The sequence below is a fragment of the Camelus bactrianus genome, chromosome 20 (genome assembly GCF_048773025.1).
Source record: "Camelus bactrianus isolate YW-2024 breed Bactrian camel chromosome 20, ASM4877302v1, whole genome shotgun sequence".
Lineage (NCBI taxonomy): Eukaryota > Metazoa > Chordata > Mammalia > Artiodactyla > Camelidae > Camelus > Camelus bactrianus.
The window spans coordinates 25,763,508-25,783,139 of record NC_133558.1 but is presented as its reverse complement, the minus strand read 5'-3'; the positions used below and the strand labels follow the sequence as shown (position 1 = coordinate 25,783,139).

Here is a 19,632-nt window from a genome sequence, read left to right as displayed (position 1 = left end):
GCTCCAAGTGACTGGTTAGAGCTGCCAAAGTGCTGGGTTGAAGAGCCAAACTCAGGCTCAGCAGGAAAGCAAACCTTCCGTGACAGAGGACCAAGGTCAGCCATGGGTTCAGCTTTTCAAACGAAGAGCACATGGGCCACCTGTGTGCCGTACCCCACCCCAGGCTAACTTTCTTGAGCTAGGACAGAGTCTTCCACCAGTCTGTGTATTCCACCACACTTAGAACACAGAGCTTCACACAGAGCGGAGGAGCAGTGACCAGGTACTGCTTGATAGTAGCATCAGCACCACATCACACAGAAGCTGCACGAGCAGCTCCAACAGCTGTCCTAGAGGAGTCATCAATGGTGGGCTCTGCTCTGAACCCACTAAGTAGCTTTTGCTCGGTGAGGAATCTCAAACTAACACACATGCAAAATAGTGTGACACTTAAGGAAACTTGTTTCATCCAGAAAACAGAGTATCAGTGTAAAAAAAATGAGTTTTGCTTCTGCATGATGATAATACCTTTCATATGAACTACCACTTTGTACAAAGAAACTATACACCACGCAGTGCACCGCCTCCACATACCCTGCACGTGGCTGTCCTTAAGGTCATGCATCTCTTCTGGAGGGGGCTCCCTACGGGTCGATGCAGGCTCTGCGTACCCATGTCCCCTGCTGCCACCCCCAGTCTGTCAGCTAATGAATCCGGAAGGGAGAGGTGTCTGTAGCCTGTACTGTTGTAAATTACTGGAGACAGAATTACTAATTACCACCGATCTCCTACAAGCAGAGCTCTCCTCCCCTTCCCGGCTTCCCTCCCAGACCATCTCTGCCTTGGGCTGGGAGTTCTCTTTCCGTTTCATCTCTTTTCCATACCTCAGGACAGCGATGGGTCCAGGAACCCAGGCCAAAACCAGCAAATTTATCACTGTGCTAACGACAGCGAGCTGCATGCTGAGTGAGTTCTGCAGTCCCCCCTCAACTCCTTCTTCTGCCAAAACCTGTGGAGCTGCAAGATCCAGTGACTGCAGAGGCCGTTATCTTCACATGAAGAATGGCTCTTTTGGAAGATGCAGTTAGGGATCAGCCACAAGGCTATTTGTAGAAGCTTGTTTGGGAAGATCTCAAAAACAAAAATGGCCATGTGGTGGGAGATGTTGGCCAACTGGCCAAAACTGAGCATCACTAAACGTATTTTAAACCTACCTTTATCAATATGCAGCATTATAATGACCCATCTTTTGTCCCCTGAGATGACTCGTTGTTCTGGGAATAGATATCTATGTTTGCATAGTTTACAGAATGTTCAGTCTTAGTGGCAAAACTCCCCTGTTTATTTACATGAGCAGCATTTCCCAGTCTGGGGTTATGGAGAATGCTTAACCCCGTCATTCCCAAACAGCTTCCCCAAGATTTGGGAAGGGGAGCCTGGGCATTCCGACAGGAGCAGAGGAAGCCGTGACATCCTAGGCTGAGACCCTACTGAGAGGCACGTTGCTGGGGAGGCATGTGGTCAGCGAGGCCAGCTGTTGAGGATGCTCTTCGGCGGGGAGGCTTGTTATCAGGGAGGTAGTTTTCCAGGGAAGAAGGCAGCCTAGGGTGTGCTCTAAAGGAGCTGGTCACTGTCCAGTTTCATTAGGAAGCAGGGACCAGGCACATAAGAGGCTCACGGTGCAAGACACCTGTGCCAGATACCCAAGAAGCCAGCCAGGCACCAAGGCAGCATTGGCGCTCCCTACAGTGGGCATGAGAAAGCCCTTGATGACCTCCTAGAAATGAAGAGGTGTGTCCAAATGGTGTGCTGTATTTGTCACAGCACTATTTCCTATTTGAAGAATGTGCGTGCCGTGCCTCTTTAAAAATCAAGTCAGCGGTGTTTGCCACAGACTGGAGTTTCAGCCCAGCACCACCCCTGGGCCCCAAACTTCTTCACTCTGCGTGTACAGACAGTAGGGTCCTGTGGCTCAGAGTGGGGAAGACAGGCCCAGCTTTCCAGTCTCATTGGCTGCAGGCTCAGCCAATACTCATCCTTAGGCTGAGTTTCCACCTCCCAACCTTCCTCCCATCACTTTCCCTAAGTTGTCTCTCTCCCCTCCTTGGAATTATGGTGTGATTATTGCTTCTGCCCAATTCTTAGCTTCGTCTCTGTGCATGGTCCTCTGCAGTGGGGACATGTGGAAGGCAAGGCAGACTTGCACTATGATGCACCTGGAGACAGCGGCCTCCCAGGGGAGCTGAGGAACTGGTGATTCTTAGCCCAGAGAGAACAAGTCTAAGCGGAGAAACCATAGCATCCTCCGACGTGTGAGGGGGTCTCACTGCTAGTGAGAGAGGATCCTTTCTCTGTGCTGTTCTAGAGAACAGGCCAGGTCCAAATCAGAGAGTTACAGGGAAGCAGGCATCAGTACAGATCAGTAATTCCTTCCATACTATTTAATCAGTGGAGCAGAGATGAAATGACCATTTCATTTTGTAGAAGGGATTCCTAAATCGGGTGGGAAGTTAAACTGAATGGCCTCTGCCATCCCTCTCAGTGAGAACGTTCTAGGAGTGCCCTGGACTTTCAGGGAGTGAGGTTTCGTGTGACTGCTTCACTGTCTGCTCATCTTCTGAAAACTCAGTTCAGCTGTAGCCTTTGAGGCATAGAATGTACTTTATACAAGGAAAGAAATATACTAGCAAGGAAGCAATGAAGTTCCCAGGCTCTCTCAGCATCCCTCATGGCCTGATCTCATCTCCCAAGTGGGACATGCGGTACAGACCACGCTGACATCATGACAAGTGTGCAGAGCCCTTGGACATAAACAAACCCCCAGGCTGCTGTGTCACCCACTCCTCAAGCACGACATCACAGAGTTTTAGAGACAGAGGAAGCCTGGAGAGTGTGTCATCCCAGCTGCTGCCCAGGGCAGGAGTTCCGCATCCAACAGCCTGACAGAGGGCTGCCCAGCTTCTGCTAGAGCACTTTCCCAAAGGGGCTCACTGCTTTGCCAGGAGGGTTACTCCGTTCAGAGACAATTTAATCCACATTGAGACAGTCCTCATGGTGAGCTGTTTCTTCCTCATTGAGACCCAGGTCTGCCTCCGTTTGACTTGACTCTTACCCTGAGCTGTAGGACAAGAAAAATCTGTTCTCTCATCCACATGACGACGTTTAGATTTTTAAAGATGGCTGCTATCTCTATACCTCCAAGTAATTATTCCCTGTCTAAATGTCTCAAGTCACTATTTCTCATTTGGCGTGGTTTCAGACCCCTCACCATCCCAGTTGCCATCTCCTAAATATTTGCAATTTTACTAATGTTCCTTACAAAATTTGTTCTAGCTCCTAGAACAAATACCAACTGTGGTCTGACCACTGTGGAGCACCGTGGAGCTCTCACCTCCCTTGATCTACACACTGCATCTTCGTTAATGCAACATGGAATTACAGGTGTTTCATACCAGATCAACTGCTGTGTTCATAGGAAGGTTATCGTCAACTAAAACCACCATCTTCTTTGTTTGACACAGTTTCTTACAGCTTAAAATAAAGAAGTGGATTTAAAGGTGGCCCTATAAATTATTAAAAGATCAAATCTTGCCTCCTCCTTCATTAATAATGGACAGGACGATTTAAGAGACTAGAGCTCTAGCAGAGATTGTGAGTGACAGACTAAGACAACTGAAGGCAAGTTGATTGAATCCAAACATGAAGTGTGTATCTGCCTTGATGTGCCAGGACCCCAGGCTTTGCAGGCCCTTCTTCCAGCACAATCCAGGGCATGGAAGGGCTCTTCTTGGAAGCTATGCCCACCTTTGTCTTTTTTACTCTACCTAATTTTTTTAGCTCGCCTCCTGCTTCTGAGGCCCCATCTTCCTCCAGCCCACTGAAAACTCACTAGGGTTTCCTTTGTGTCTTTGCCAGGTCGCCTGAAGGAAGAAATCACCCAGAGGCACGTGCAGCAGGTAGCTCTAGGTGGGTACCACGTGGAGCCTGCAGGAGGAAGGGGAAGGTAACACAAGCCGATCTGTTCTGGGGAACCCACACGCAGCTGGAGGATGCCCATCCCAAGCCCCCGGGAAGGTCACGGGAGTGGAGGTTTGCTGTCAGGGCAGCTTTCTTTGGATGCCCCTCCTCTCTGGGACCAGGCTCCCCAACCTGTGTGCTTGCTTCCGGCTGTCAGCACCTGGCCCCCCATCGTCCCCACTGCTACCTCATCCTCCTGACCTTTTCCACCCCACAGCCCTACCTAAATTCACCCCCTCTGTCCCAGCTCCTCAGGGTCCTACTCTGAGCTTTCTAGAACCATGACTAGTGATGAAAACAGCCACCAGTGGCTGGACTACCTCTAAGCACTGACTGCTTTATGCGCATGGCTCGGTTTACCCCCAGCAATCCTAAGAGATAAGTGCATTTTCCAAATGAAGGCCATTCAATGACTTGCCCAAGGTCACAAGGTTAGTAAGTGTTGAAACTAGGACGTGAACCCAGGTCTCTGAGTCCAAACTGGGTGCTGTTAGTCACCATGCTGTTTACTGCCCACAGCAATGATGGACCCACTTAATACATTCATAATACAAACATTCAGCCAACGGAGTGATAGTCTAAGAGGCCCTTGGCACCTGGCAGGCAGTGGGCACTTGCAGAAAATGTCTCCTTTTGATTCGTGACCCCAGGAAATCACCTCAGAGGAGTGTGCAGCTCCTGTAAGGCTGGTGGAGCTGGTCTCCTGGGCGGAACAGCACGTGTTCTCTCCAGCTAGCCTGGGATCTAGCAGTCCATGTATTCTCAACAGCGAGGCTCCCCTCGAGATGGCCTGGCCCCTGGAATGACATGCAATTGGAGAAATGCTGCATCCAGGATCTCAAGGGGGAAATGGATTTGAGCCCCACTGTCAGGAGGAGACTCCATTCCACCCTAGTAACTTGGATTATTGGGAAGGCGGGTTGTTTGGTTTCAGTCGTAACAATAATAGTATCTGACTAACTACTGATTGTGTGAGAAACCTAGAACCAGGAAGCCTAAGACACGCTGACGGAGCTTGAGCTGTCCCCTGTAGGCCCCAGGACTGCGGGGTCAGGCAACCGCGCCAGGCCTGCCATCCCAGCTCCGGACACCTGGGCTGGGCTGGGAGCTGAGGCCTGCCGTGTGCCTTCTCCAACATGCAGTGAGGGCTCCCCAGGGCCCTGACACGTAGGGCCGGGCATGGGAAGGGCACCGTGGCCTCTGTTGGGAAGCCGTGCTAGGCGTAGGTCACCGATGGGGAGGCGCCCCTGAGGGTTGCCTTCTGGCCTCTTCTCTTGTTGAATGGAAACAATTAGGTGCAAAACAGCACTCAAATAATTCCGAGGGCTGTCCTGCTCTAGGGCCTGGGGAGCCATTCCACGGCTTTGGGGCCAAGAGGGGCTCCATCCTCTCTGACCCCGTCCTGACCCTGCTGCATGGCTTCAGCTGCAGACTCCTCCTTAATTCACTCTGGTCACCTCTCTGGGAGCCTTCTTCTGAAGCGTGGCAGGTGTCAGATTCAGCAGGGCCAGCTTCACCTAAGTAATTGGCAAACTTCAAATAGAAAGCACTTTGGCTGAAAGTCTAATTAAGAGCATTTGAAATACCTATTTCTTTTAAAAGCATACTAGCCCAATTAGAGAAGTGTTACCGTCTCCCAGCTGCCACTTGGAGATCAGATGCCATGCTGCTATCCAAATACCTTAGCAGCTTGTGTGACGGGGACCCGCCGGGACGCATGTGTCCCAGACGACCGCGTTTCAGGAGGGACTTCTTCCTGTGGAGAGAAAGCTCCCGCTGCAGCCCTCTTACAGAGCCCTTTCCTGCCTTAGCCCTGCCCCTTCAGACTAGCCCTGGGGCTGTGCCGGGACTCAAGGCTCTGTGAGACCAAAAACAACTCACTCGGTGTGTCTGGCTTCCTGGTGTTCTGTTCACAGTGTGGGCTCTGGTGAGGAGTGAGGCAGTGACCACATCTGCCCAGTCCATCCATCTCTGGGGTTTTTGTCTGTGTGGTAGCCCTTCCCCTCTGTGTTCTGTTCCTTTGCTTCTCCTCTCTCCCCTCACCCTCCCTTTGAAGCATTCCCTTTGGTACCATTTCTTTCTTTTGCCTCCATGTTCCTAAGTTTCCATGAAAATGTAGGTGGGGTTGGTTGGTTGGGTTTGGGTTTTTGGGGGGACAAGGAGGGTTGCAGTGGGGAGGGCGGGAGTAATGAGCAGGTCTGAGCAGGAGAGGGTTTCTCAGGGATTTTGCATAAGAAGGTGTCTCTGTATGAGTAGACATACACCCAAGAAAATGTGCAGAAAGGTAATCTCGTATGTCTGAGGAGCAAGGATTTACTGGTGAGGTGAAAGGTGCCATGTGGAAGAGGCGGTATATCGCTGTAGGGGGACCAGATCCAGGGACATGCGGGCACCGGCTCGGCCCACATCAGGACAGCGAGCGAGACAATTTCAGGAGGCTGGGGAGCCACGGGCAAATAAAAGTTAAGTTATATAAGCTTACAATGAATTATACTTAAAAACAATGGTAACAAGTACTTAAATTGTATCACTTCCTTATGAATTTACTACATTTTATATTATCTCTCCCCCTGACGTTCTTTACAACTCTTGCGTCTCTCTCTTGGAAACCGGGTTTCAGGCTGTCTTCTGTTCCTCTCTTCCCAAATCCATGCTCAGGGACATCACACCGGCCTCTTGCAATCAGTCAGAGGGGGAGTATTTACACCAGGGAAATTGGCAAATATGATTATAAACTGGGGCTTTTTTCCCAGGTGGTGCATTGACCACCACCACTGGCATACACATAAGCAACCGTTGAAAAGGCCATTTCTATGACTGTATGTGTGCTTTTTTTTTTTTTTTTCATTGAGGTATAGTCCGTTTACAAACGTATGTGCTCTTATGCAGACTTCCATTCCCCTTCCTGGCTGAAAATCCAGATTACATGCAGCAGGCTCTCTCTTAATTCACTGCCTACCTGAGGAAACTCTGTCTTTTTGAAAGTCAATGAACAGAGAAACCAACAGACAGAGTGAAGCAGAAGAAGCACTGGGCCCAGTGGGCCCCCTCGATGTGACAGCCAGAGTTGGGCAGGGGTGGGGGGTCCTTTAAGAAAAACATCAGTGACCAGTCCTAAGAATAGCATCAAGAAGTAAAAGTTGCTGGTGGACTTAGAGTAGAGCTTAACCCCACACACTGTTTCAGGCAACAACGAAACGATATTATTTCTCAATCAGGTATCATTTGGAGATGATTCTAATTGAACTAAATCCAGCTAGCTGAGTTGAGAGTGCTTTGCTGAATTCAGTTCTGTGTTTTTCCCTCTTTATTGTACTGGCTACCCTAAATAGTAAAGTGCTGTTGGTAATACAGATGGGACCAATCAGCAAAAGTTTCTTGAGTACCTCACTGTGTGCCAGGCATGATTCTAAGCTCTTTACATGTGTTTTCTTCTTTAATCTCTTGAAATCCCCTTTTGGGAGAGACTACTAGTACCCTGACTTTACAGTTAAGGCCCAGAGGGATTACGTGACCTACCCACCTTTGTCCCACTAAAGCTGCAGATGCAGACGCAGCTCCTAGCCCATGCTGTAGCTGCCTCCCTGCACTGCCCTCCTCCCCGGGCTCAGGGCCCATGGAGGGACAGGGAGCCAGTGCCTGCCCTCAGAGAGGACGTAGCCGGCCCAAGGGGACGTATACATTAAAAAGCTAACTCTTTAAGTTCAGGTTTAGGCACATATATTACTCTATCCACTGTCTTCTTCCCACCAAGCCCCAAACCAAGTCAACCTTGACCTCTCCCATGAAGCCTGGCTTACCCCCTCCTCCCCAGTCCGATTTGTTCTCCGCCTCACACACCTCTGTTGAAGCACCAACCCTGTTTGGTAATTATTGCTTTCCATAGTTCTTCTCCACGTTAAAATGTGAGCTCCTGGAAAGCTGGGCACCACCAAATTCATCTCTGTACCCTGAGCAGCCAACACAGGCAATAAGCAGGGCAAATCCATGCTTCCCCCAATGATTCCCAGACTCACACATCTTGCAAAAGTGTGATGAGACATTTGAACATAAAATAAAATAAGTCCATTTAAAAGAAGTGGAAGCAGTAAGTGCCTTTGGACCCCACAGCAGAGCAGATTACTGGCAATAAATCTGACTCTCTCTTATCTAGCCACTAGGCAGAAAGAGGAGCGCCCAGAGTTACACGGTTTTCATTTTCTGACAACAGGAAGCATAGTCATTAATTTATCTGCAGAAATAGAATTTCTTCTGGAACAAAACACAAACCAGAATTTATTGCGAGGACCTTCATATAAAGGACACGGAGTGACGTAGTGAAGGATGTTGTCAACTGCAGTTTTACAAAAGATGCGAAATGTTGCTCAACAAGCTGATTCTCATATCCACCGTCTGCAGGAGTGAGAGGCCTGGCACCAAGCACGAGTCATTGAAAGTGTTTCTGTGCATGGACGAGGCCGTGTGCTCCACATTGAAACCAGGGGAAGGCGCCCCAGGAACGCGGGCTGTGCCCCTTCTCTGGTGTCTCTTCTGAGCAACGTTTTATCAGGGGCAGGCTCTCCTTCAGCTCACAGTCAAAATTCTACCAAGTACCCATGATTAAAATTCAAAAGGCATGTGGCAGGTGAGAGGGACAGGCCATCAGAGCTTCAGGAAGTTAACAGAGAGAGTGGCCCCTGGGGGTTGTCACCAAGGCCATGGGCTTGAGCTGGAAGACCGGGCAGGATTCAGAACCTCTGGGAAGAAGGTGGGGATGGAGGGAAGTTGTGTGTGTGTGTGTGATATGTAAGTATGTGTATGTGGGGGATGTGTGTTTGTGTGTGTGGCGTGTGCTGGGTTTTGTGTGTAGAGGGGCAGGGGGAGGGTGACTTTCCTGAGGAGTTGATTTGAAGTAGTTGAGGGAGAGGTTAAAATGGTGAGGTGAGCCCATTCCCTGAGAGCCTTGGATCTGTTCATTCATCTCATAGGCAGTTGAGCCACTGCACATTTTTGAGCAAGGAAATCTTGGTCAAAGAGGCCTTGTAGGAAGAGAAAGCCCCAGGCAGTCACTGGATTCCTCAGCATTTGCTGAATGACTGATGAGTAAATAGTCAGCAGCGCCCTGAGGGTCCCCCCTCACCCCAAGCCTTCTCTTGGCCCCATGCTGGCCCGAGGCCTCCAGCCATCTCTGAATGAACTGCCACAGACACTGCCCAGCGAGACCTGAGGGCCTGGCCCCTCGAAGGTGGGTTACTTTGTTCTGATGGAGGTGGGAGGTCACCGCCTCGAGGAGCTCGCGGTTGTGCCCGACGCAAGCTGTCCACATTGGATGACACCACATCTTTCTCTGCGTTTCTCCCTTGACCCAACTTCTGTGAAAACATAACCTACCAGAATATTCCACTGCCTCTACTTGTAGGCGTGTTTTTCACACACTGTTACAGATGAGAGCAATAATAATAAATGATTAATAAATCAAAAGCAAAAATCCAAGAACATGACATTGGCAGGTTCCAAATGGCATCTGAGATTCCCCCACGAATACTAGCCTCCTCCTCCCCCATCCTCCCTCACCACCCAGGAGCAAAGATCCCTTGCACAGAAGCAGCCCCTGGGAGCAGCCGTTGTGGCTGCACTGCCCCGTGGGGCCCTCAGGTGTGGTGTGCCCCGCCTGACCTGAAAACCAGGCAGTGGCAGCGCTGAATCCCAGCAGGGGCCTCAGGGAGGGTTGGGAGAAGTCCTGAGCCCAAAGGCTCCCTTTTCACCTTGTTGTTCCAGCTTGAAGTGCTCCAGGGAGCATTTCCTCCCAAACAGAATTCCTGCAGTGACCTCTTGTGGCACCCCTGCTGTTCTCCAGGAGAAGCCTCTGCTGTTGTCACTTCTCCCATTTGGTATAAAATTGTTTAAGACCAAGTCTTGAAATACTTTCTGGAATTCTGCACCTGGGGACCACAAATTTGAGAGAAAGCGAAAGGCTGGACTGTCATTCACTTATTCACCAGATTTCACTGAGCACCTATAATGACCCAGACAGCATGTGGGACCAGGAATTCCAGGATGTGGAGAGGAGCCGCTGCTTAAGACGGACCTGGAGGGGACCTCCCAGCATCATGCAGCCCAGTGGTGTTCGGAATGGGCTCTGTGGGACCCCGTGTTCTGCACAGCCACTATGGGACCCCAAGGTGAGGGTGAGGGAGGCCAGTGTGCAAGCAGCAAGACCCCAGGATGTACCCCTGATTCAACCAAAGCTGTTCCTCTGCTTGCCATTAAGCCTTTGTTTGAAGAAAGGGTTCTGCAGTTCTCAATACGTCTTCCTCCCTTTGGAACTGGTGGTTCTTTTTAAGACATTTCCAAAGTCAGACAGTCCCAGATTCCCTTCCCCAGAGCTGTCTCAGTTTCCCCTGGGCTCACACAGAACTCTGCATACACTTCTCTATTCGTCTTTTATCCATCCTCCCAACCCCGGCACCGGACCTGGCACATTCTACGTCCTCCATAAGTGTTTGTTGAATAGATCAGTGATATTTAAGACATCAGATTTTTGCCTTAAAGATTCACCAGCTAAGGGCTCTGTACCTAGGTTCCAACATCTGTACAATGGGGTGGTTGGACCAAATGATATCCTGTGCCCAGCACAGTCCCTAAGACTTAGCTGGTGTCTACTGATGCCTCATTGAATAAAGAAAAAAAATGAATCTAAGATTCCTTAGCCCTCAAGTGCTGTGACTTTACCTCTCTGTGAATGCGGAGTTCCTTAGGACGTACAGAAAACTCTCACAACCTTGGTGAGGAGGTATGTCAGGGTTCGGATGGATTTGAGATGTTTTCATTCTCTCTGAAATGAATTATCAGAATGCTGACCCCTTGGGGTGAGGCAGAAAGCAAAGGGAGCAGCTGCCCCAGAGGCTGAAGTGGCCTCTCAGTTGGTTCCAAAAGGACTCAGGTGGCTCTGTAAGACCAGTGACAAGGTCTCACTACCTGGGTCGGTTCTAATCCATAGGTGCTTGTGAATATAGGGCCAGCTTCAGTGATACGAGGTCCTCGGCCGAATTTCCAGGCTCAGGATGGAAGCTGGGAGTGAGAAGGAGTCCCCACCCCATTTTCCCGCCCAGCTCCCAAGTGCCAGGGCTCCAGACCGTTTGAGTAGTTCCAGACTCCTTCGGCTGCCGTTCTGGGGAGCGGAAGTAAGCTCTGGGCATCAGCCTTGGGCCCAGTCTTGAAATGCACCCAGGTTTAGTGAAAAGAGCACTCCCTGTAGAGGCAGAACCCTGCTTGATTGCATCTCTCCCATTTGCTGGTCATGTGACATTGGCCCATTAACCTTCCTGCAGTTGTTTCCTTGTCCATAAGAGAAGAACGTCCACTCCCTAGGGCTGATCTCAGTGCTGAGACAGGTGTCTATGTGATGGAGCCGAGGACAAAGCAGATGCTCAATTAATAGATGGACTCTGACTCTGGGAGCCAGGAAACCAAATATGCCAAATGCCTGGGCAGGGGGCACAGCCCCAAGTCACAGTTGGCGTAACTGATGGAGGTCACCATGGTCCCACAGTCACATCTTTCTACCCACGTTTGCTCACAGCACCTATTAATCACTCTTTCTTGCAAAACACAGTCAAGCCCCAGGAATGGTCTGTCTATTCCTTTGAGCACTTAGTCACTGATGATCCTGTTGCCAGTCACCAGAGCTATTTTTTTCATTGTGCAAATGTATAGGAACCGTGTGTGCTACTCTGACTGAATTAGGCATTTGACCAATGTCTTCATCAGGTGAGGCTGCTATAACAAATTACCATAGACTGGGTGGCTGATGGACCACAGAAATTTATTTTCTGCCAGTTCTGGAGGCTGGAAGCCTGAGACCAGGGTGCCAGCATGGTCAGGTTGTAGTGAGGCTCTCTTCGGGGTGCAGACTGCCAGCTTCTCCCTGTGTCCTCACATGGTGGAAAGAGTGAGCTAGCTCACTGGCCTTTCACTATAAAGGCTCGAATCCCCTTCAGTAGGGCTCCACCCTCATGACCGAATTACCTCCAGCAGGCCCCACCTGCAGATACCATCACATTAGTGATTCGATTTCAGCATGTGAATTTTAGGGGACACATGCAGTCTGTAACAATTCTAGACAAGACAAAATTCCAACCTCTGGATGTCAACTGCTAGACTAAGATGAATCATGGCTGGCTCCTCCATTCGTCCTCTCTCCCCTTTACATGAGAAAATCACCCCTTGTGCTTGGCCAGTCTCAGCCCAGGAAAGGTCTTGGTGCTTTGTAGGACCGATACTGTTGTGCTTGTAATGGAGCTGGGTAAGACCCTCCCATTTCCCCAAAGAACATATGATGAATTTGGAGAAGATCTTCTGACAGGAAGCTAGGGTCGTGTGTGCTCAGAGACAGATGATGGGTCCTGTGTGTTCCAAACAACCAACAAAAACCAACAAAAGTGGTGCTTCGAAAATACTATTGTCTGTTCAGGAAACCATGAGGGCACTGTTGTACAGGGGACATGCAGAGAGCAGAGCAGAGTGATTTCCACCACATGAAAAAAAGGAAAAGAGAAGAAGAGAGAAGTGAGTTGTGTAGGTAGATAGCACAGCATACCCACACACACACACATAATACACCACACACAACACACCACACACAACACACCATGCACACACACACACGCCACACACACAACACACACACACATTCCCAAGGATTCTTACCCAGCTTTCTGAGCGGTCTCCTTCAAGCCCTCTCCCTACCTTGGACCTCCGCACACATCACCCCCAGAGAAGAGGATGAGGTGGGCTGAAGGCAAACTGCTAACTCTCTTTAAAGAAATCCTCCTCAGAGACTTGTTTTGGCCCTTTTCTAACATTGATGTGGGTATTTTGGTTGTCCGGCCGCTCTTGCCATCTTACTTTGAAAATGTGCCATTTCTACTGTGTGGTCTGTCTCCGAATTCATTTTTGACTCTGATGTGTAATAAATTTTTGCCAAATGAACAGATTGGTTTACAAATTGGGTAGTAGCAGACAAGTTTTCCAAAAGTGGAGGGAGAGAGTTTTATTAAGGATTCTCAATTCAACTTCTGAAAGTCCTCAAATTTCTCTTATAAGCCACTCAGGAGAATCAACCAAACCCCCTTAACCATCATCATTAGAGGTTTTCACGGGAGGAAGGCCCGTGCTCTCCCTTACAGGCCTGGGGAAAACTGCCCTCCCCAGAAGGTCATATGTGTCCTGAGAACACTCCAGACTCACGAGTCTGGTGTGACAAAGATGTGACTGGGTTTTTCAGGGATGCCAAACTTCCTGCTAATTAATGTCTTTCTGAAAAGTCACTGAGATTAAGACACGTGGTCACCACCAGTTAGTGAGGCTAAAGTGACAGAGGGTAGAATTGCCAAGGGGCTCAGTCTTTGAGAGAAACCCTGAGGTCAGAAATGTAAGCATACTTCTGAGGAGTGAGGAGGCCTTAGCGGACTGGGAAGCAGGGAGTCGGGGGGTAGGCACGAGGAGCCTTGGAAAGAGTAGCTGCAACCAGGGAATGCTGCTGGAAACCAAAGGTGCAGCTGGGGTCCCAGCAGAAAGGACTGTAGAGAGATGGGAGAAGGAAAGAGCAGAGGTGACTGTGGATGGGAAGCAAGTAAGGAGACCAGACGTGAATGTAGTGTGCTCCTGAGGTCTCCCTTGTATTGCTTGCAAGGCCACACTGACCCTCTGCGTGGTCCACGCCCTCTGCCAGGAAAAGCAAATGCGGGATGAAAGAGGCCAGCATCCTGGGGCATGAGCATAGGCAGAGCGGCCCCCAGTGGCAGCAGATGAGGTTACTCAGGCAGGAAGAGACATGGCCGGCCTTCTATTAGCAGAGTCCAGGCCTGTGTTTTGCTCCAAACAGGCATATGGAAGATTTTGATTGTACTAAAGTGCGGCCATCTGTGCTCTGGGAGGCGCCCTGTTCTCGCCGTGGCTGTGGTGTGAGTGTGCCCGAGAAATTATCAGCCACAGCCATGTGTCCGCAGGGCATTCATCATGCCCTGAAGTCTGAGCCTGCCCTGGGCAGCAGTGGTGGTACACGAAATCAACACCAAGACTGATGGTGGCACCGGCGCCCGTCAGCGTGTGATTACTCCAGCTGGCAGTAAATTTGAGCCATTAGACAGGAAATGATCTGATTGGGGAGCCAGAATCTTTGCTTCTGAGCTGCTGACCATTGTGGTAATTGAGCTACTGACATCATCAATCTTCAGAAGAATAGACACTTTGACTTCTGAAACCAGGTGAGGCTGAGTGACCTGGGTTCTGTGGGACAGTTTAGCCCAAGGAGGCCCAGAGTGGGTGTTCAGGAAGTGAATCCTTAGCTGGATAGCTGAGGCCACCCACTGGAATGCTTCCGTGGCTCTGCTGTCTTGTCTGCCACGGGAGAGCCTCATGACTCGCAGCCTCCTCCCACACGTGGCACTGGCCTTCGCTCTACAGAAGCCCATGGGGCCCCTTTTGGCTGACACCTGGTTGGAAACTTCAACACTGCCTCCTTTCAGACTCCTGGCACACAGTTAAGGAGACAGGCAGGCTGGCTCTGACGGTTCTGGAGGCTGAACTTGGAGAGGGGCAGACTCCAGTGGGTAGTATTGAAATCCTCACACCCAGGGGCCAGCTGCAAATGCCAAGAGGGCTCAGGGTGCCAGCGGTGGTTTTAGTGAGTAAAGGGCAGTCTGCCTAGGCCAGCCCTCGGGAGAGACTGAGGCTGTCCATCAGCCCCAGCCCCACAGCTGAAAAGCATTCATGGAAAAGAGTGTCACCTTCAAATACCAAGGACAAGTCGGTACTGACTTCAGTGATCTGCCCCGTGGCTTCCCTCATTATGGGAATCACTGACAGAGGGAAAAAGTACCAGCTTTGAAGTCAGATGGAGCTGGGTCCTGACTCTAGCTCTTTTTACCAGTGGTGTGACCCCAGGCAGGTTACTTCCCCAATCAGAACTCAGTTTCCCTGCCTACAGTGGGGGTTGTGAGGATTATGCAAGAGCGATGGAGTGGCTACATGGTGGATATCATTCCTGCAAGGGCCAAGTGCAGGCAGCTCCAGCCGTACAGAGAGTGTGTCTTCCTGGATGCAAACCCCTGAGTCCCTTTTCCCGTGGTGGTTTCCAAAGATCTGGAAGGCGGGCAGGGGGCAAAGGGCCATGCCAGGACCCATATAGCATCCTTTCTGAACCCCTGCAGGTCCTCCATCCTCAGAGACTCCTGTGAGGAGTACTTGCATTGAAACTGAGCTCAGAGCCTGGAGTGGTGTTTCTTGACAAGGCGTGAGCATTGGAATCAAGGGGACCCTACTGTCAACTTCTAACTCAGTACATCCAGAGTAGTGTCCAGCGGTCTCCATGCTTTTACAAGCTCCTTAGGTGATTCTCATGGGCACTTCAGCAGAGAGCCACTGAACGAAAGAAAGGAGATTCTGCACATTTCAAACACTCACTGGCTGTGGGGGGGGGGGGGGGGAGAGAGAGAGAGAGAGAGAGAGTGTGTGTGTGTGTAGGGTATGGGGAGGTGGGAAGAGTTATAGCCATCTTTCCAGTGTCCCTGAAATCATGCCAGGTATCAGGGGGCCCACAGGAGTGGCCTTCCCAGCAAGTGCCCTTGTTGTCTTTGTGCTGCTGGTTCCCAAATGCCTGACACTTCAGAGTAGGGTCAGCCTGGGATTGTTCATGCCTGCTTGAAGTTTCAGTTACTCTTTGACTGCTCAGAGCTTTGTCCATGTGTGACATTCAGATCTAGGGCCTGGAATGAAGCCCTTTTTTGCTTCTGTATTGTTCTGGAGCTGGCTGCCTGCACACTGTGACCTCATAGGCCACTCAGGGCTGTGACCTCCTGTGCTCCAGTCCCAGCCAGAATCCTGTGCTTGAAAGGAGGGTTCCCTGTGTCTCCTGTCAGGTGACTAGAAGTTGTGTCCCTGGCCACAGTCCCAGTGAGCACGGAGACGTACAAAGCCCAAATGCCCTTTAGTTCTTCCTTCTGCCTCTGTTCCTGCCCAGCCGCTATTGTTTGGTTCCCTTTGAGTTCCCAGCCCCTCTGTCTCTTGAGAGAGGACGGATAAGCCGAGCCTCAGGAAGCAGCAGGAGCAGCCAGGGGCTGTCTCCTGGTGGCCTCACGATACATTTCACAAAGCAAAGATCACTTTGCCAAGAGGCCCCTTTGGTTGTCATGGCAACGTGGATAGCTTGTGTCTGGGGGGATGGTGCGCCATCCTCCTGGCTGCCCCAGTTCCCTGGTCCCAGCTTTCTTTCCCAGATCCTTTCCACAGGCCCCCACCATGCTGGCGCCACCTCACACGAACTGCTCTTCAGTGTGGAGCAGCTTTGTCTTGACCAGCAAAACAACTGCTTGGCTTTGCTATCAAAGGAGTCAGTCACGCCGTCCATCTCCTCTAAACCCTCCAGCTTCTCAGTTCTCTCAAGGCTAAAGTCCCAACCAGGCCCTCTAGGTCCCACATAACCTGGCCTCAGTTTCCTCACTGGCCTCATCCCCCACTGTTCTTTCCCTTACCAACTGCCCCAGGCACACTGACCCCTCCTCTTCACTCTTCTTCAGACACACCAGGGAGGCACAACTCAGGCCCTTTGCACTCGCTGTTGTACTCTGCCCTGCGTTCCCATGCTGGTTCTTTCCCTTTACTCAGGTCTCTACTCACACATCCCCTGGTCAGAGAGGCCCCCCCGATCACCCTACCTAACATGGCAGCCCTTCTCCCTTCACCGAGCTTTCCCTCTCCTTCAACCCCTGGCATCGTATCGTAGACTCGATTTTCTGTTGGCTTAATATTCACCTTCCCCAGGAGACTGCCCCAGAAGGTGCCACCCAGAGTCCACACTCATAAACATTTGTTATGCAAGTGGATGAATTCAAAGCCTGACTCTGCTATTTGGTAGCTCTATGGAAGTGAGCAAGCCACCTGGTCACCCTGAGCCTCAGTCTCCTGGTCTGGAACATGGTGACGACAATATCTGCTAGGTACAGTGGCAAGAATAAATGAAGCAGCACAGTGAGTAGGACCAGCACGTGCCCCACAGACTGCAGCTGACCTCACCTCCCCTTCTTGTGTCAGTGGTGTTCAGAATGCTCTCCTTGCCCTAGGCTCCGGGACACCCACACACTTGCAGTGGTGGCTCTGTGATCTGCCAGGGGGACCTGCAGGAGGCCCAAGGAAAAGACAGCCAGCGATGGGGTGGGGCTTCTACAGAAGGGTTCCACACTCGGGCTGGGGCAGCGCAGCTTCTGTATAGAAGACCAGGCCATCTCACCCTCCCTGCTACCTTCCCTCCGCTCCCGAGGCCTCAGAGAGACCGCCTCCGCCGGGCTGGGCGAGATGTCTCCTTCAGCCTCCCCTTGGCTACAGGAGGCCCAGCCAGTCACCCCAGAGCACGGTCTTCACTGCTTTCCTCAGGAGGGGTCCTTGGTGTGGGGTCAAAAAGTATTAAAGGGAGGAAGGCAATTCACAGCTCTTTTTTAATAGACTGGGAGATACATTTGCCCATTTCTGAAGCTGTTAGGAAAGGAAATACTCTGTCCACTTCAAGTTCCACCTGTTCGGTTTGATGTTGAGATGCTTCCTTCAGTCTATCAGGTCTGACATTTCCCAGAGAGGACCAGGGCCAGTGAACATGGACAGCATTGAGTGTGCCCCGTGCATGGAGTCTGAACAAAGCACTGGGGAGATACAAAGAGCAGGGGGTCCAGTGCCTGCCTTCGAGGGGCTGGCCTATGCCTGAGGGACCGTGGGCTACAAGGACTGCAGGCCAGCTCATTAGGGCCACTAAATGCACCAGCACTAGGGACAGTGTAGTCTTCAACTGGGAAGTCTATGGTGTCTACACCTCTTGTGTTTAGATAATGGAATAAGACACTTGCTCAGTCAGTTGACAAGTGACAGTTGTCACTTGACACAAGGGACAGAGAGTAACAGGTGCCTGGCAGATAAACGATGGAATCCAATGTAAAGGCTGCCAAAATGGAAAGAATAAGGTCATGCCATAATAAGGACCTCTCAGCAGGCTAAACTCCCAGGGAGATGTTGCATTTGGGATCAAAAGGACGATCACTGAAATAGGATGCACCTTGACAACCATTCATAAAAATAGGAAAGGGTTTAAACTGACCACAAGTGTCACAGAGGACAGTGCGAAACCAAAACAGTGCTGCTGGAAAACCAGAACTGCGCTAGGGAGGCTGTCTAGTCTAAACATTTATCTCTTTGGAACCAGAAAAAAAATGGGTTCAAATCCCAGCCCTGCCATCTATTAGCTGTGTGACCTTGGGTTATTCACCACCCTCTCTGAGCCTCAGAATATTACTGAAATGAGATAGTAATACCTGCCCTGCTGGGTTATTTTGAAGATTAGCAATAAGGGAGTAGAGCACCTAGGTGAGCGTCTAGGAGAACTGGGCAGAACCTGGCATATAAAAGGCACTCGATAAACGGTGATTGTTAGTAATTCACCTCCTATAGAAATATAGAATGTAAAATTTTAAAAGCTAGGAGAACTCTTTTCTATACTGCCCCTCTCAGTGCTGTCTGGAGTATTACGTCTGGATTTAGGCTCTGTACTCTAATTGAAAAGTCACTATGTCATTGAGCCCTTAGATGAGGGAACTGGACAGAGTCAGCCTGAAACTAAAGCTCCAGGCGCATGTGATATTTCGTAGTTGTTGTTAAAGTATTTAAAGAACCATCAAATTATGAAGGAGGATGCTGTGCTCCAAAGATCCAAAGTAGAAGTGAAAAGTTAATGGGGTAGATCTCAGCTCTGATTAAGAGAAAACAGAGCTGCCCACAATGAGGTGTGCTCTCGGGCAAAGTAGTGAGCCCCCCCGCCCCGGCATTTTTGGGGCAGAAAGCAGATGACCATCGTCAGAAATGTTAGAAAAGAAATTTCTGAATCCAGAGCCCTTGCAACCAAACAAACCTGGATTTGGACCCAGGTTCCTGAAGTTAGCTGTGTGGCCTTGGCCAGATTAAGTTTTTTGAACCTCCATGCCCTTATCTGTAAAATGGGGGCAATAATACCTCCAATGAGTATTAGAAGGATTAAATCTGATTGCATTGAGAAAGTACCTGGCCCATAGTAGATTTTCCCCTCCATGGAGTGAAATGCAGGGCTGCGTGACTTCTAAGATGGCTTCTGTGAGGCTAAGAAATGCTATACCATCACAGAGAGCCTCTGAGGGATGAGCAGACCCCACTACCAGGCTGGGAAAGGACAGGCTCCACACAGCACACGAGCAAGTAGCGTGCAGCCAACAGTGGCGGTCGGCATGCCTGGGGACACAGCCCTCACCTAGGTCTTGCCAGGGTCCTGTCGCCCGTCTTGTGGGCAGGGCATCTGAGCGTGGTTCTCAGCCCTGGGTGCACGTGGAGTTAATCGGGCTTGGGAGGGAAGCTGAAAATAGGAGACGTGATTTGAGACTCGACAATTTGGCATCTCATCTTATGCAAAGTAAGATGTGAGCCAGGTTAGTAATGTCTTCTTGGTTTGTGAAGGGCTATGTATCAGAGAAGGGGGAAATGCATTTTGCATTTTCCCTGGGGACTCAACAGGCAATGCGTGAACTCCACAATAAAAGAATCAGTAGTGATATGAGGAAGGATTCTCTGCCAGTGACGGATGTTGGC

At 50.4% G+C, this 19,632-nt stretch overlaps 1 protein-coding gene across 4 annotated transcripts in view; it reads left to right on the top strand.

Annotated features, from left to right (window-relative positions):
• Nucleotides 1-19,632, top strand: part of KIF6 (kinesin family member 6) — a 298,810-nt gene that overhangs the window by 253,068 nt on the left and 26,110 nt on the right. For all 4 annotated transcript variants that reach the window (XM_074348648.1, XM_074348650.1, XM_045509275.2 and 1 more), the window contains one exon: nt 3,895-3,945. In XM_074348648.1, coding sequence (XP_074204749.1) covers nt 3,895-3,945 — 51 coding nt within the window. The remainder of the gene's footprint in view (nt 1-3,894; nt 3,946-19,632) is intronic.